This window comes from Haplochromis burtoni, unplaced genomic scaffold (genome assembly GCF_018398535.1).
Source record: "Haplochromis burtoni strain Fernald_Lab_line unplaced genomic scaffold, NCSU_Asbu1 Contig_133, whole genome shotgun sequence".
In the NCBI taxonomy this organism is placed as follows: domain Eukaryota; kingdom Metazoa; phylum Chordata; class Actinopteri; order Cichliformes; family Cichlidae; genus Haplochromis; species Haplochromis burtoni.
Genome location: NW_024582494.1, coordinates 64,342 through 81,679, shown reverse-complemented (window position 1 = coordinate 81,679; position 17,338 = coordinate 64,342). Strand labels below are relative to the sequence as shown.

The 17,338-nt window shown below is 42.9% G+C and overlaps 1 protein-coding gene across 1 annotated transcript; it reads left to right on the top strand.

Annotated features, from left to right (window-relative positions):
* Window positions 1-1,317: 1,317 nt before the first annotated feature.
* On the top strand, window positions 1,318-16,629 carry LOC102298543 (guanine nucleotide-binding protein subunit beta-4). The gene is made up of 10 exons (XM_005931007.3): window positions 1,318-1,560; window positions 5,783-5,945; window positions 6,233-6,271; window positions 7,249-7,355; window positions 9,061-9,124; window positions 9,473-9,635; window positions 10,416-10,482; window positions 10,710-10,911; window positions 11,541-11,757; window positions 12,285-16,629. The coding sequence occupies exons 2-10, from the start codon at window positions 5,889-5,891 to the stop codon at window positions 12,389-12,391; spliced, it is 1,023 nt and encodes a 340-aa protein (XP_005931069.1). The 5' UTR covers window positions 1,318-1,560; window positions 5,783-5,888; the 3' UTR covers window positions 12,392-16,629.
* Window positions 16,630-17,338: the final 709 nt, after the last annotated feature.

Below are 17,338 nucleotides of genomic sequence, written 5' to 3'. Positions count from 1 at the left end.
AATCCACTTAAATGTTCTGATTATCTTTATTATGACTGATAAGATGTATTTTCTATAACACATGGGTAAATTATTGATTGTGGTTTTGGCAGGTGTCATCCTACGGATCTAAATTCTATTTTGCTAAATGCTGTAGAATGTGTGGTTTTAATGTATGAATACAGGCTAATGAATAAAACATACTGTGAATAATATCCTGTTCCGAGACTGTGCAAATTAACACTGTAAAATAAAGAAAATGTAATCCCATTGGCACTAATGGCAAACCATCCAAGGCATATGTCTCTACTATCATGGTAATCCTAATCCTCATACTACTGCTGTGTGTATGAATTAAATTAGACTTAATCTGCCCCCATGCAACTCCGAAAGGAAACCAGGCGCTGGAAAACTTTCATCTCCCTTCCATTGATTATGGCTCGTGCAGAGATATGGAAAAGCCTATCCCACTGCTCCCTTTCATTGGCCCCATTAAATATTCATCCTGTCCTAATGGAGAGAGATCGTTTTCAATGAACCCACTGCAGGCCAACTGCTGTGTGCCAGGGTGAGACTTGGCACAGCTGTCTCCTGAGGGATTTCAGTTTGTTTTAGACAGATTTATAATTCTAACTCACTCATTAGATTTGTCTGAATAGTAAAGCAACGAAATCCATTAAACTGTCAAGAAACCAAAGGATGACTAGAGAAAGTAGACAAATATTTCTGCTACTTTGATGATGAAGAGCGAGCTATGTTTGTCATACACATTTTAGAGCTGCACTTACCACTCATTTTTGATTTTGATTAATTGGTTCATTTCTTGTCTGGCCTTTCACGGTGCGAAGCTCTACAGCAGACCTGCAGGTACCTTCACGTCTCAGCCATCGCTAGTCTATGTGGTCACAACTGTTGCTGTTGACAGACTACATTCGTGAAGTTGTTAAAAACACTGCAGTCTCCTCACCTTTCACTTCTACTGCAGTGTCTGCGTTATTAACTCAGTTTGTATTTGAATGAGAGGGCAAAGGTGGAGTTTGCAAACCTTAGATGACTGTCGTTTGAATCACTACAATGACTGGCTTTTTAGGTGTAATATTTGTTTCCTGTATCCCATTCGGTTCCTTTTTGTAGAGGGAGCTGCCAGACGGTACCATTTCGCCCGTAGGGTGTACGAGTCATTATAGATATTTCTAGAGCTAGTTAAAGTGTTTTTAATGATTCCTCGAGATTATTGACGTAATTATAACTAATTTAGTACGACATTGTTACACTATAAGTTGTTGTATTAACAAGGAAACATGAATATGAATGTGTCATGTAGCGGGCACCCCTCAGCGTAGGCTGTTGCTATGTTCCCACTTTCATGGGTGTGGTGATTAGCCTGCTTGGTGAAAATTTTAGTCAAATCCGACACGAGTCGCGCTCGCTTCTGACCATTTAAACCGATTAAAACGGGCTTAAAATTAGCACGGCTCCCTTTGCGATTCCCTCACAGCTGTGGCCATGGTTGTCGTGTGAAAACGGATCGGTGTGACTCGGACTGAAGGACGGACGGAGCCCCAAACCGCCTGTTTTCAGGTGAGGACGTGCACTCAAGTCTTGATATTTTGGTGGCGTTTTTTTTTTGTTTTTCTTTTACAAACGCTATTTCCTGCTCTGGTCGCGGCTGTTTTTGTTTGTTTTACATTGAGCTCGGCTGATATGCAAAAACCGCCGTTAGCTGGTTCGCTCCAGGCAGCAGTGTTGAAATAACTGTTCCCGGGCTGCGCTGTTTTCTTTCTCTAAGCTAAAAGCTTTACGTTGTTGAAATTTCTCTGCTCACCAAACGCGGCCTTTTACACACTGTCAGGCGGAACTGTAGGGGCAAAACCCTTCACTGAGCAGACAGCAGTTCAGATATTTCCATTTCATACATCTGGTTCTCTCATATGTGGCTGCGTAGATTTTCTTTTCCTTTTCTACTAAATATACATGACAGCCTTCCTCTGAGCATCAACTGGTGCCGCGCCGTTTGGCTCCTGCTCTTTGGTCCGTGTGTCATGTATTCAGTGTCTTTACACGTTTGTAAAAATGGAATACATTTTGCTTTTGGTCTTTGCATAGTAAAGTGTTTCACTGTTTAAACAAAAAGCTTTTAAATGTGGGGCAAGCTAGACCGGCTAGCTGATTGGTCGATAAGATGATCGGAAGGATGACTTCTAAAGCCACAAATGTCCGCAGCTCGGTGTTTCGCAGAGGTTCATGTCCTACTATAAACTGAGTATGCTCGGGTTTGGGCCTCTGCTTTGACCCAGAGCAGTGTGACGCTTTGGGGGGATTTTATTTAAGCATTAACCTACTTCAGAACAAGTGTGGAAGCAATGAAATCATAATCATGGCGCATATTTCCTGTGCAGTTTCATATGTGCTCTAGTTATTGCAGGAAGCCTCACCATACGGAACATTTTTCAGATATTTGCTTCATTCTCTAGATGTCTGGAATAGTCTGTAGGTCACCTGAACAAGTTCACACCTGTGGAGTTGCCCTGCTGCCTCCTACTCATTTCAGTAGGTGCACATTCACTACAAATCACGTTTTGTCTTTTTGGTGTGTTTTCTAACAAATAACCCAGCACGTGGCATCAGCTGAAGACAAACAAACAAAAAATCTAATACTAGTCAATCTTATCTAGTAATCGGAAGCTCGGTGGTTCGATCCCAGATATTGATGCCTTCATCTGAGGGTGATAGAGCACTTAGACAAAGCAAAAAGACCTTGTGTGAACAAGGCATATTGTATAAAGTGCTTTGAGTGCTCGCTAGACAAGAGCCTGAAAAACGTTGGTTTAGAGCACTGATTGATTCCAAGTAATTAAAATTTTATCACAAGGTGTAAGTCATTCTTTTTAATAATAAGAGGATTTGTGCTGTATACAGGTATAAGATATGATTTCAGAAGTCATAATATGGACAACTTACTGTAAGCACTGGTATAAGGTGCTCACAGCAGGCCCAAGTGTGTCCACACCTGGATGTTGGTAAACCTCCTGCTCATTTCATTTTGCCGTGCCCCTAAAGCTGCTGCTCTGTTAACCAAACTAGACCACTGTGTGTTCTCACAGTTGGATTTTTCTGATTCAGATCTCATAGGATTTGCCTTTGGAGTTCCCATGGTGTCCTTAGGTGTAGTTCTGCCTTAACATGAACTACTGTGTCTGTGCGTCTGCAGGAGCAGACACTGAACAGTCTGACACGGATGTAGAGTTTAGTGAGTGAGCAGTGAACTTATGTGTCTTGGAGTTGGATACAGTTCAGATAACGTTTGCATTCCTCACACATGATAAACACAGACAGGTTCGCAGTATTGATTAAGTCATAAAAGCAGCAACAGCAGCCAGTATCATAGTCAAACTATTAAACTATTAATTAACATTCAAAGAAACTAAAAACAGTGAGTTTAAAAAAAAAAAAAGATTATTATACTGCAGGCTTTGAGGCCATGTGTGTTTTTTCTGTTACTGTAACAAATCTAAATGTCATTTTAATATATTGTAGTTTTTACTTATTTTATAGATTTCTCGTGTCTTAATTAAAATGTTCTTTGTCCTGATGATTTGATGCTTTGTGAAACACTTTGTGAACTATATTGATCAGTACTTAAGTCATTACTCATTACATTTAATTGCTGCTGTTAATGAGAAGTAATTAAATAAAAGTCACTTTGGCTTTATAGCTAAACATTTTGTGCACAAACACTGAGTGATGCTTTAGCTGTTTGTTGAGATTATTCTCAGTGATTTACCAGGTGACACATTCACCTGTAATGTGAAAGCTCTGCGGTATGAGACCAGGAGGAGACACACCCGGGCTCGGGGCATCAGCAGCTAGTGCTGGGCCCAGGCCTGGAGTCTTTGCACGATCAAAGATGCACATCTGTCCGCTGTCCTGATCCTTTGGGAAATAAGGGAGCAGCTGAAAATGCCTGTGGTCAGTTTTCAAAATAAAATGTAGCGTTTGTGATTATTTCCACCAGTGCCTTTCTGTCTTACATGTCCACAGTTTGAAGCAGGCAGCAGATGTTTTATCCCAGTTTAGGCACCGCGGTGTCCTGTCGGCCACTGGGAGCACCAGGCTGAACAAGATGAATGAATGCACGGAGGGCTGTGTGCTTGGATGTTGTGCAGAGAAGTAGCAATTGTGGCCTCCCGTGGCCTATCGCAGAGGCCCCAAATGTGGCAGCGGTGCCAAGCAGACCTATCTGCTATACTGGCACCACATACTAAACAATGGGCAGCTGCAACACACAGCTCTGCTTTTGTTGCGCCTGATCCTGCGCCATGATCTAGGTCTTTGTAGGCCAGCTCACTGGCTGCACGCATGACTCAAATCACACAAGTGGAGGGAAAAAATACACACATACACAAACGACCCGAGTTTCACAACTGTAAGTCACTACACGTAAATGTTGTATGAGCGTGTGTTTTGCCTGTCTTTGTGCTTACGATAGCACTTTCATGTGTTCTGTTTTAGCTGCTGAATGAATAATAATCACTACTGGAATATGAACATTCATGTGACACTCCCATAAATCAGTGCTTGCAGTTTTATTCTGGTTGGATATCCTTCTGTCTGTCAGCATTATGAAGCTGAATTATTTCTCACGTCATCTCCCAGCATAACCAGGAGGTGGAGAAGGTCAAACTGGGTGTTATGGTCCTCCACGAGAGGCACATGGTGACGTGGCAGAGAGGTACAGGGTAGTGGATCAATAGCAGTGATAGCGTGGGGGCACATCACTGGGGAGCTGACGCCCAGACCCTTCTTAGTGGGGGTTGCGTCAGCTGGAGAAGCGCTGAGAGCGTTGCAGTGCCTGTCAAAGACCCCGTTGGCTGAGCCAAGGCCACGACGAGCAGTCAAGGTCTCTGTTGTGTCAGTGCAGTGGAAAAACGGGCCAAAACCAGCTCAAGTGATGTCGAGATAAAAGTCATCTGAACTGTATAAACATCTTATCATTATCTTATGTTGTTTACCTGCCTTTTTTTCCACGATTGTGCTCATGAATTACCTCGTGTACCACGGCTTTAAAGCATCTGCAAAACTGAAGCTGAAACACAAACATCCTCGTTACATCTGCACTGTTTCCTGTGAAGAGGAAAGACTGAACTTGGTTTAATTGTTGAATTTTAGAAAACGGGACTAAAAATTTAATCTCCCTGAGTTTGTCTTCTGGACTGTGAAACAGAATGGAAAGTCAGGGGGCGGGGCGAGGTATGTTGGAGGCGTGTGGAGGGGGGTTGCTGTCCAAACATTTCCAAGGAGTGTGTAAGTGCTCTGTGACCCACATTCAGACTCCCCAAGGTAAAGGAAGTGGCAACCGGCATGTGCGCGTGCATGTTTGTGCGCATGCATCTGCAAAGGGATGACGCACTTAACCCTGACACACACATTTAGATAGACACTCACACACAAACTAAAAAATATATGCTTTCTTTCCCCACTTGGACATGTTATCAAATAGACAATCCAGATCTGCCCACAGTACACAACAGAGCACATTCAACACAAAAACACAGACGGCGGGCGGAGCAGCTAGTGCAATGCAGCAACACAAAAGGCTGATTGAGCCAGTAAAGGTCAGAGCCTGGCTCAGATGGCCTTTTGAACCAGACTGAGGAGGGTGTTTGAAGAGCCAGACCACCCTTGGAGCTCCGCCCGGCCCCACCCTCTGCAGCACCTTCTTCTTTGGTGTGAACCCAAACAGGATACTTGTGTTTGTTTCCCATCCTTCAACCTAAAAGTATTTCTTCTGTCTTTCTTGCAGGCGTCAGCTGGTAAAGTGTGCGTGAGTGCGTGTGTGTGAGTTTGCATGCGTGTGTTTTCCCAGCGTAGTTGGTGTTTGGAGCAGAGCGTGGCCCATCAGCGAAACAATGAGCGAGCTGGAACAATTGCGACAGGAAGCTGAGCAACTACGCAATCAGATTCGGGTACGACGACATGCTGTTTGTGCTTTTTTGTTTATATTGTTGTTGTTGTTTTTGTGTGTGTGCATACATCACACGTGCGCCTATGTGTGTTCACTGCATGCAGCGACACTGTGACGTGTGTAACTTTTGTCAGACAGTCACTTGAATAAACATCAGTCGGTCTGTGTGATTGCTGTTTGATCATCTCTGCGACTGGCGGTGAATCACAGCAGGTTTAAACACATTGATGAGCCGTTTGCTACGTGGTGGTCAAATACGCTAACATTTCCCATTTTGTTACGTTGCAGGATGCCAGAAAAGCCTGCAGTGACTCCACTCTGTCACAGGTACGAGTTTAAGGTTACTATACATCTATAAATGCATTTACCATTCGGTTCATTGTAGAGGTGGGAATCACTATACATCCCACGATACGATATTATCACAATACTTAACGCACGATACGATATTATTGCAATTTTTAAAATATTTTGCGATATTCAGATTCTGTCCATAAAGGTAAACTTTATCAATATTCATTTTATCTAATATCAAAGTCTCGCACTCAGTCTTTCTCTCATCTCAGTTTTATTGTTGACAAACTGAACGGTTTGTATTACAGTCTAGTCCAACTTAACTGAATGCAACCATCTGGTACAATTACAGCTATTCTGAACTATGCAATATGAAAACTATGCAGCCCCTTCAGCAACTGAAGAATTTGAAAGTAAATTAAAACAAAATATAATTTTACATTAAATAAAGTTTTAAACTTAATTAAAATAAAACATGTCTTAAATTAAAATAAGTAAACTGTCATGTTTATTGCTGCCATAAAAAAATTAAACACATTTGACAGTGTCAGGATTCTTGCTCAGAAAAAGGATCAACATGCTCTGAAGTCAGAGCACAAAAACCTTTTTTGTAACAAAATATCGATTTCTGCTGTCCCTGCATCGATACATTATTAGCAAACAAAATATCACAAAACTACACAGAATCGATTTTTCCCCGCACCCCTAGTTCATTGGTAGATCTTTTTGCCACACGTGTTACTTGTGAATAATGTGTGAAAAATTACATAAATTTGATCAATTATATCTCATGTAAATCAGAATAAAAACTGGGGATCTCAGTGTGTCAGTATTTACACATGCTGTCATTGGATCCATATAAATATCCCACAGACGTGCAGCAGCGTGAGCTCGTCTAACGTTCGCCCCGCTGCCTTGTCGACAGATAATGGCCTGTTTTTCGTGTCCACTGATGAGTGTGTGTGAGCCTTCTAGTGTAACCGCTGACACTTCTTCCTGTGTTTTGGCAGATCACAGCTGGTCTGGACTCGGTGGGCCGGATACAGATGCGGACGCGACGCACTCTCAGGGGCCACCTGGCCAAGATCTATGCAATGCACTGGGGGAGTGACTCCAGGTAGTGTGCTGGTTATACAGACAACAGAATTATTAACTGCAGCCAGGATGTGAAATTCACTCGAGCAGTGTTCTTCTTCTGCTCTTTCATTGAGCGTCTGCTTACTACGGCTTTGGTTTTTGTTGTATTGGAGCATTCGTACATTAATCACTCAGCTGTTTTCTGCTGGAGGAGTCCAGAGCAGTGAATGTTGGACTTGTATTCACTGAGATGCTGCTTCGCCTGATAGCATCTTTTCTGAATTGGCAGTAGTTGATCTGCTTTGTCTCTAGCTGGCAGTGTGCTGGCACTGAATTTGAGTTCTGGTTGGTCAGTAACAGAATGACCGTGGTCAGACTACATGGAGTCTGCCTGTGGGGCTGATGGTCTGCTTTTTATTGAAATCAAATATGAACACACCTTTAGAAAGCAGTCATAACCATAAATCCTCAGTCACATCCTGGGTTAATCTCTGTTGATGCTTCATTTATACAACATTTATTAACAGTTTGTAGACCAACACAAGCTCCAGGTGAAAGTGTGCTGCACAGCAAAAATGAATTTACAGTCGTGAGGTTCACAACCTCTCGTATTTATTGCTGTTAAAAATTGTATCTTTGTGTGTGTGTGTCACTCTCTTTCTTTGTGTCTGTCTTCCAATGCAATGCACTGGTGCAGTGACGACAGTCCCAGGTGTGGGGCTAAACTACTACCACTACTGCTGTTCATGTTTTTACTGCTACCTGTCTATTAATATGACTAATACCACCATACATGGGACGAGCACAGTTTTACTGTGAGCACAATAGTAATCGCAGCTACCACAGCTTATTTAATAATCTTCTTAAGGATGCAGTTTGTAAGTTCCTAAAATCAGAACATTTTTTAAAATAATTAATATATTTCAAATTTTACCAGTGAGGAAATCTTCAGCTGTCGCTACATGCACTGAGTGCTCGATGAATTCAAGCTTACAAACTGCCTTTTTAACGGTTTGCTGCAGTTATGAGCACTGAGACGGAGCAGTTAATGTCACCATGAGTGTGCATGCACATCACTAATCCTTAGGCAATACGTCAGTAGATACAGATTAATAAGTGTCTCTGTTTTTGTAGTTAGTAGTTTTTATTAACAGGTGTGTCCTCGTTGGTGTGTAGGTGTGAATGTGTGCCTGGGTGTGCCTCGCACCCTCCAGGTGACCCTGCAGGTGGCCACTGTTTGTTTTGTATACAGCTACTGACATTTGAGCATGATAGCTCTCCTCTTGATTTGTACCGCAGCACCAACAAGCTACTTCCTGTCCCCGGAGAGATGGAAACACCCAGTCAGGATAGGAGGGAGGGGTTCCAGCTGTTTGTGCATCTGCACCATCTGTAGATCTCGCCATATCGTACCCATCTCTGACTCCACCTTTTCTCGGGGCTATTTTTGCTGCCGATACATTTAGCCGCCCCACCTCTGCTTCTTTCTAGCGCTTTCCCACCCGACAGTAGACTTTTATGTAACTGGGGTAATAAATATTCCACAGAGTGGGACATTACCTGGGACGAAGAGGCTTCCAGTGGGAGACGAAGTGAGAGCGTTGTAACCAGGCTGACAGTGCAGCGCAGTAACTTGCAAGGCTGGCTCTCATTGCTTTTAATGAAACCGGGTGCATGCAGCTTAGCTTGTGTAGGCTTTTCACCACGAGCTCAGAGTCACGCTGCTCTTCTCACCTCGTTTTTAGGTTACTTGTCAGTGCATCACAAGATGGGAAGCTAATCATCTGGGACAGCTACACAACAAATAAGGTTTGATTATTTTTGTTGTGATTTTTGTAACATCTACAACTGCACCTGCATTAAGATCCAACCCAGTGCAACGTAAAATAGTGATTTCAGACCCTCATCTCTCACGTATGCATCAGTTAATTATGGCTTCTACTTTCTTTATTTTATTTTGTTTGCAACAGCACCAGATGAAGAAATAGAAGAATCCATCCTTTCATTTCCTTTTTACTTAAGTTCCTATAAGTGAAAATAATGTTTTGATGTAATTTTCATCAGTTGAACTCAGCCTTGAAGCTTTTAGTCAAACTAAGGCGCCACATGAAGCGCTTTCACTGTATTTAATAACGAAATCACTTTCCTTTTAATCAGATGCACGCCATCCCTCTGCGCTCTTCATGGGTGATGACGTGCGCCTACGCCCCTTCTGGAAACTACGTGGCCTGTGGAGGTTTGGACAACATCTGCTCCATATACAGCCTGAAGACCCGCGAAGGCAACGTGCGCGTCACCAGAGAGCTACCTGGACACACAGGTAAGCACACGCTCAGCCAAGAAACAAATACAGACAGTTAATTACAAACGAGCACTAGAGCCACATGAAGGGGAAAAGTTAGTGAAACTGTCCGTCAGAGTCTCAGAAAGTCATCGTTTGTGTTTTAGCTCGTAAACACAGGGTGGGGATAAGTGTGAGGATGTTGGGGAGCTCTGCAGAAAGCTGCAGCGATCAGAAGGAAAACCAGAACTGATCCGAAACGTTTGAGTCGTCTCACTAACTCATCTACATGAGCCGGTTTAGAGGCTGGCGTGGAGTCGTTTGATTCATCAATCTTCACATTTCAACTTTATTCTCAGAATGAATAATATTTTTCTTAATGTGGCCCTGATACTCTGTCATAATTCACAGACCCTCAATAAGATCTTTCATATTTCTTTGCTTTTTATTGATTATTTGTTGCTTTTATCGGATAGTGAAGATTAGACAGGTGAGTCTGGGGGAGGGAGAGACTTATATTTATTTATTCTGTTTTCATATTAAACATTTGAATCCAATCTGACTTCTGTACTGTAGCTGTAGATCCTGCATGTCCTGGCTGACGGGGGCCATAAGGGCTTTTCTACAGTGTAGTGGCTCACACACAACCTCCCCAGTTTGATTTCAGGAGGAGACATTAATCCCTTTAGGGTTGCATTAGGAAGCACAGCCAGTGTGAAACATGTGGAAGAGCTGACAGTAGGAGAGAGGAAGTACACAGTGTGAGTGGGGAGCACACAGGAGTCCTCGTCTCATCTGGAACCTTCTGTTTGCCTCCAGGTTATTTGTCCTGCTGCCGTTTCTTGGATGATAACCAGATACTCACCAGCTCTGGAGACACCACCTGGTGAGCAGTTTAAACCATTCAAATATTCCAGTGATGTTTCGCAGTAGACTGCGGACGCTCTTACGAGCTGCGTAACGTGCATGTTGTCATCACAGGAGGTTTGTAAAGCTGCGTGCAGAGCCTTTGATCACTGCGATGATATTGCAATACGATCCATGAATAAGAAAGTCTAATAAAGCATATTTTTCATAAAGAGTTCATATGTCTTTCCTGCTTCCTTGTTGCAGTGCATTGTGGGACATAGAGACAGGCCAGCAAACTACAAGCTTCTCTGGCCATACAGGCGATGTGATGAGCTTGTCTTTGAGCCCGGACTACAAGACCTTTGTGTCGGGAGCCTGTGACGCCACTTCCAAGCTGTGGGACATCCGCGACGGCATGTGCAGGCAGTCGTTCACCGGCCACGTGTCTGACATCAATGCCGTCAGCGTGAGTACCCGAGATTTAATCGCAAGGAGACGTGGGAGCGTCGACAATCACAAAGACTATTGCAGATTGATTATGTCTCAGCATTTTAGAAGTAAATGTGGTCTGGTGTTTATCTTTTTTATGAGCGCTTTCGCGTAGCAGACTTCTAGGAAAATTGTGGGCTGATCCTGTGTTTATTCCAAACAAACGGCTGTCACCGTAGCCTGACGGAGAACCGGGATAATACTGGAGCAAATGTTGAGCAGGAAGAGCACCCAGCCAAAGAGGGTGGAGGGTGAAGTCTGACTGAAATTTATTAATAAAGTTATCATTTAGTCAAATGAAAAAGGCTCATTTTAAAAACCTGAAGACGACGTGAAGCCTGGTTAAAGTTCACGGCCTTTATGTCAGCGTGATGAAAGCAGAGCGAGTGACAGAGACTGAAGCTGAGCACCTTCCTGTGGAGGAGCAGTGACGTCAGTGTTTGACAACAATAATCATCAGTGTGTTGGTTGTCATGCTTCCTGTATTATAATCTTTTCCTGGCAGTGTAAAACAGGCATCGTCATAGAAACGACTTCCTTAGAGACAAAAACCTGAAAACGTACAATTCCTCACTTATCTGCGCGATCCATGTCCCCCCCCGACAGTTTTTCCCCAATGGGAATGCCTTTGGGACGGGCTCTGATGACGCCACCTGCAGGCTGTTTGATCTGCGTGCAGACCAGGAGCTGATGACGTACAGCCACGACAACATTATCTGTGGCATCACCTCTGTGGCGTTCTCCAAGAGCGGCCGCCTGCTCCTGGCCGGCTATGATGACTTCAACTGCAACGTCTGGGACACGCTGAAGGGCGAGCGTGCAGGTGAGTCACACCTGAACTCTGATTGTGGGTTCTCTACTACTGACAAATGTCAAGAACTTATTCAGCTCCTGTAAACAGTTTGTGTTCATGAAGATGCCCATGTATTTTTTAACGATCGGTGGCGTCTGTCAGCTAATGACGTGCACTTCAGTGAACGTTGCTGCTTGTGCAAATACAGCATCTCAGATTTCTTATTGTTCAACAGCAGGGTCCGACTGGTCCCATTAAGGTTGTGGTATTATTTAGAGTTGAAGGACTCGGATGAAGTGAGGGAAATGCACGCAAACTGAATTCAACTCTTCTGAAGTGTGTTTATTTAAATTCAAACCAGTGAAACCAGTGGACTTTTGTTTTCGACGAGATAACGGATGTAAAACACGAGCTGATAAATACAGACATCATGAAGGCCTGCATCACTTATACAGCTGATGTTTTAAAGTCATTGCTGACCTGCAGTCTCGATTCTCAGTGGGATGGAGGTTTGTTTTGACCCAACCTGTGACTGTGGTTTGTTTTTCACCCTCCAGGTGTGTTAGCGGGCCACGACAACAGAGTGAGCTGCTTAGGAGTGACGGGCGACGGCATGGCTGTGGCCACCGGCTCCTGGGACAGTTTCCTCCGGATCTGGAATTAAACGAGCCTGTTATACTCAAAAACTACCCCCTCCTCCCTCCACAACCCCACCCGGCATATCCCAACTCATCACTGGGCGGGTGCACACACTGTGTTAGCTGACTCTCCTTAACTCAGCCCCCAGTTATCATCTCTGCGACCTGTGAGAAAGCACCAGATGTTTAGTTTTGTTCACCGAGCTGTTGCTCAGCAGCAGAAGTCAGAGCGTCCAGTAAAAATGTTACAGAAAAGAAGATTTGGTCCTCACACGAATAATTTTCCAAAGGTATGTGTTACCATGACTAACAACACGATTAGCATCTGTGTCTAACATGTACATTTATATATAAAGACAGTATATACATATATATGTATAGCATTGTGTGTGTATATATGCATCATATATGCATATATAATGTGTATGTATATATTTTTGTAGATTATTTCCAGCCCTTGAGTTTTTTCTTTTTTTATAAATATCATTTTTGATATTGTATTTTATTTTGAATGGACATACTCATGTAATGCAACAAGATGCCAAATCGTGTGGGAGTTTAAACGGATACAAAGCAGTGTAACGTTTCCAAATTTTCCCGTTGATTTAGTGCAGGAAAACAGGATCTGACACCTAAACCAAAAATCAAACTCACCTTATTCACCTGTATCTCTGTGTCATGGTTACAGGTGGTGACATCATTCATGCACCCTGTACCTGTAAATGTTGCATTCATGTCAATGATGGCTGTGATCGCTCTCTTTTTAAAAAAAGAACAAAAACCAACAAAAAAAGCCTGAATCCCAGCGTTCCCACCAGTCTTTTATTTTGGAAGGAAGTGATTGGAGTGCTGTGGTTTAAGTCTGGATCCAGCTTTAACTCCAACGTAGAAATTGGTGAATTGTAGACTCGGATAGAAAACTTTATTTTATCCGGGGCCCTGCTTGAGTAGACTGTGGATGCTCAGGGGGCCGCTTCGGTCGCAATGATAGGATTGAAGGAGGTCGTTGCATCCCTGTTTCGTACGGCCTACGCAATCTGAGATCACGCACCGCCCTTCAAATGACGCCGGTGTCCTTGCGCTGCAAGTGGACACCTTATCCCCGAGCGGCCTTTTAAAGGAGGAGCTTCATGTCAGGACCGCCAAGGACATTAGTGAGTCCATCAGAAGGAGGGATGACTGCCACAGCTCACCGTGACGTTTCTTTTCAATGAAGGATGGGTTGTTTGTCATTAACAAGGTGTGTGACTGGAACCATGGCAGCCACTTCCAAAGTCACAGCAGTGCCACCACAGGCCTGTAACAAGAAGAAAAAACAAAACTACACATTTTTAAGGGTTTAACACTTTCACTGTTTTCAACAGAAACATTATGAACTGTTACATATGGCAAGTGAAATGTACACTTAGTAGAGAGCTAGAAAAGCACTCATGAACTGTAGTACAAATGTTAAACCGTCGAGCACATGTGACTTATTTACACATAGACGTGGTAATTCTGATTTAAGTATTTTCTTATCGTGCATCTTCCATTATTCTCAGCTCCTTAAAAGGCTTTAAACACTCACACACGCACTCACACATGTGACGTATGTGAGTTGGACCTATCCATCAGCTGTCTCAGGTGCCTATTTATAGATGTAAACATTGAGCCGCACGGCTGGATAACAAGGGTTGGTGCACCTGTGGATGTGGAGCTATCGTGTCGCCATTCTGCCTTACGATATCATTCATAATCTGAGGTTAAACTAGCTTCAGCTACCGTAATGTTTTTCTCTCACGCTTCCTGTTTAGGCGCTGATCAATAAGAACGTTTTCCCCGTAGAACACTACAAAAAGAAGGCGTGCCTGCAGAAAACCCACCGCAACACCACAGACGGCTTAGAACGAGTGCTCGGCAGCACCTTTTATACAACTCTGCTTTCTAATATTACTACTGCAGATCAGTTTGTAGTATGTGTGAGATGCCCGTTTGCCCCCGTGTCAGTCTACTGACCCGTCTGCTGCTTCGTCAGAGCTTTGCATCATGAAAGTCCTTTTTCAGCAAATGTTAAAAAGCAGTTCTAGTTTTTGAACCTGAGAATATCTTTGTGAGGTGTGTGTGGGGTGTAATCTGATGACGTTTGTGGATAACGTATAGATCCAAGTGTTAGACTGGTGCCAAAGTTACCCACAGACCTTGAGCTGTGAACTGAAAACTACACGTTAGCTCACTGTACTCCAGTGGCAGCCTCCTCCTCTTCCTCCATCAAATCAAAAGTCACCTCAGCGTCTGATTTTAAATCCAGTCTGGTGTTTGATGATCAAACAGGGCGGCTGCTTACATGCGATGGTGATGATGAGGAGAGGACGATGAGTTTTCCCAGAGTGCTGACAGAGCTCATTTTTCTATTCAGGTCGGTGGACATAAGGTGTTCACGGGTCCTCAGCTTGAATTTAAAGAAGCAGTATGAAATTTTGGGAAATGTGCTTTCTTGCAGTCGTATCAGAATATTAAAGTTAATTAAAATGTCACTGGATGGGGGCACTGTAAATACAAACTAATATTCAGACTGTCACAGAAACCAGACAACATAATACATGAATGGGTTTGTTTTTCCAGTTTATTGCTTAAAAATGTTTTGAGACATTTCTTTCACTGGGAAAAATTCACAGTAACGATGTGGAAGTCTCAAACTCACAAAACCACACATATCAGACGTGATCCATCAGGGTTAAACAGCCAATTCATCACCAGGAACATCCAAAGCCTCCATCCTGGTGTTTGTGATAAGAGTGTGACCTTCAAACTGCACGATCGTGGGTTAATTACTTGACACTCGTGTGTCATTAGCATAACATGACCAAAATGTACAAATTAGACTTTATTTATTAATCTAGTGTGACTCTGAGCAGCTGAGTCTGTAAACTGGTAGAGGTGCATTGTCTGTGATGCCTGACAGTAACTAGATGCTGCGTGTTTGTGTTCAGCTTCATAACGGCCTTTGTCACAATTAAAAGTGCTTCTCTTAATGAGGAAAAACACTTTTCTCAACATTTTTCCTGTAAAAACAGAAACAACTTCAAGATTAAATGGACTCGTATTCATACTACCTGAGCTGCATTCAGCCATAGCGCTTTATTCTGAGATCCACACAATGAAGAATAATGAAAGGCAGGGTTTCCTAGAGAGGCAAATGATGACTGTACAGAAATATGCAGCCTCTAAATATTGTTGTGAGATTTTGCCTTCCTTTCGGCGCTTTTAAAGAATAAATAGGATCCATTTCTGTCATCTTAGCGTGCGAGTCCCCGTGCCAGGAAGTGAGTAAACACCTTTCCCACAATGTTGAGCTGTTCCTTTACTTTTTTCACTTTCATTTGCCAACATTAGCTGTGAAAAAAAAAAACACCTTAGCCCTTAACAGCTTAAAAGGAAGGGAGTGTGTGTGTGTGTGTGGGGGGGCTGTTGTCTGCATTACTGACAGTGACTTAGCAGACAACCATCGTGTCGCTCTGTAATTCAGCACTATTAGCAGCTGGAACCCGGGAACAGTAATCCTTTTATGTGCCTGTGCCGTTCGCTCATGCAAGTAGAGCAGGAAACTCTTCAGTCAAAAAAACAAAACAAATACAGGTGCTTGACTTCATCTAACTGTTGTATTTACCTGAAGTCTTTTCCATCCCCGCAGCCCTACGTGATGTCCTTATTTGATACTTTTAGAGTCCAAAAGTACCAAAAACCCCAGTGTGTTCATTATTGAAGTAGACTTGACTGCACGCTGTTGTTTTTCAGCAGCTTTGGCGCATGCAGTGCAGATGTTGAACCTCAGAGCAGGCTTGCAAACGTCATTGCTGCACGCGTTCGCAGTATTTTTGGCAAAGGCCGTGCAAGTTCATCAGAAAATGGAAAAGTTGTTTCTGAAAGTCGCTCATTGGAGGAAAAAAGTATTCTCCATTAGCATTACAGGACTACCGCCGCCACCGCATGGTCACAAGAAAATGCACTGCCCTTCAAATCTACTTTGACTTACTGTTCTGAAACTTCCTTCGTTTGAGTTTTATTTATTATGTTTTAAGCCAGTAAAGACCAGGGACTTGGTGCCATGATAATTCTCTTACAGTGCTATTGTGTGAAATTATAATCACTTGTTATGGAATAATTTTTATAGTCTTTTTTTCACACCAGACTTTTTTTTTTTTTTTTGTATTTGTACAGTGGCGTGGTGATACTGATACGTTGCCATGAATTATTGTAACCAATAAAAAGCTTTTAACCAAGAAAACATGGATGGTCTTTGCAAACAAATACACAGCGCACACTCACGCAAACTTTCCCGCCCATATAACTGTGAAACACATCTACACACAAAGTCAGTCAGTGAGGTAGTTTGTTGAGCTCAAAATGCTCTTTTTAACTATTATGTAAAGCACATACGAGTCATTTGATCGTTATTTACTTAGAAGTTAAAACAACGCGCAGGTGCCTTCGTCAGGAGTTGCTGTGGAGACTCGTAGCAAATGTCTTGCTAACAAGTGAATCAAGTCATCAAGCTATAAACCACTAATATAAAATGAGTCTGTATTCTTAGGGAACTGCAGACATACTCTGAGAACTTCCTGCACAGTTCATATGCCAAGCTGTTTTTTGTTTGCTTTTATGGCTCTAGTCACACCAAACCAGCCTCCTAATTCAGTGACAGATTACAAGTACCGTATTTCCCGGACTACAAAGCGCACCTAAATATTAGCCGCACAAGCTAAAATCAGGGGAAAATCCTGTTTTGCACATACATTAGCCGCACCTGACCAAAAGCCGCAGGTGTTTCAATGTTGACTTATCATATGTAAGAGAATATGCACAAAGGGAATTGTCAGGAAAGAGACGGCTGTTTGGAGACATCACTTTTATTAATATTTTGAAAAACAAGTTATGGGTACATATTTGCACATGTAGTACATTACAGTAGCCTACAGCACACCAGAAAAATAGAT

Excerpts from the sequence above, each read along its gene's own strand:
- LOC102298543 (XM_005931007.3), top strand. The coding sequence starts at position 5,889 with ATGAGCGAGCTGGAACAATTGCGACAGGAAGCTGAGCAACTACGCAAT. Across the intron at positions 10,483-10,709 it reads AGCTCTGGAGACACCACCTG|TGCATTGTGGGACATAGAGA; the intron begins GTGAGCAGTTTA and ends TCCTTGTTGCAG. Across the intron at positions 10,912-11,540 it reads CTGACATCAATGCCGTCAGC|TTTTTCCCCAATGGGAATGC; the intron begins GTGAGTACCCGA and ends CCCCCCCGACAG.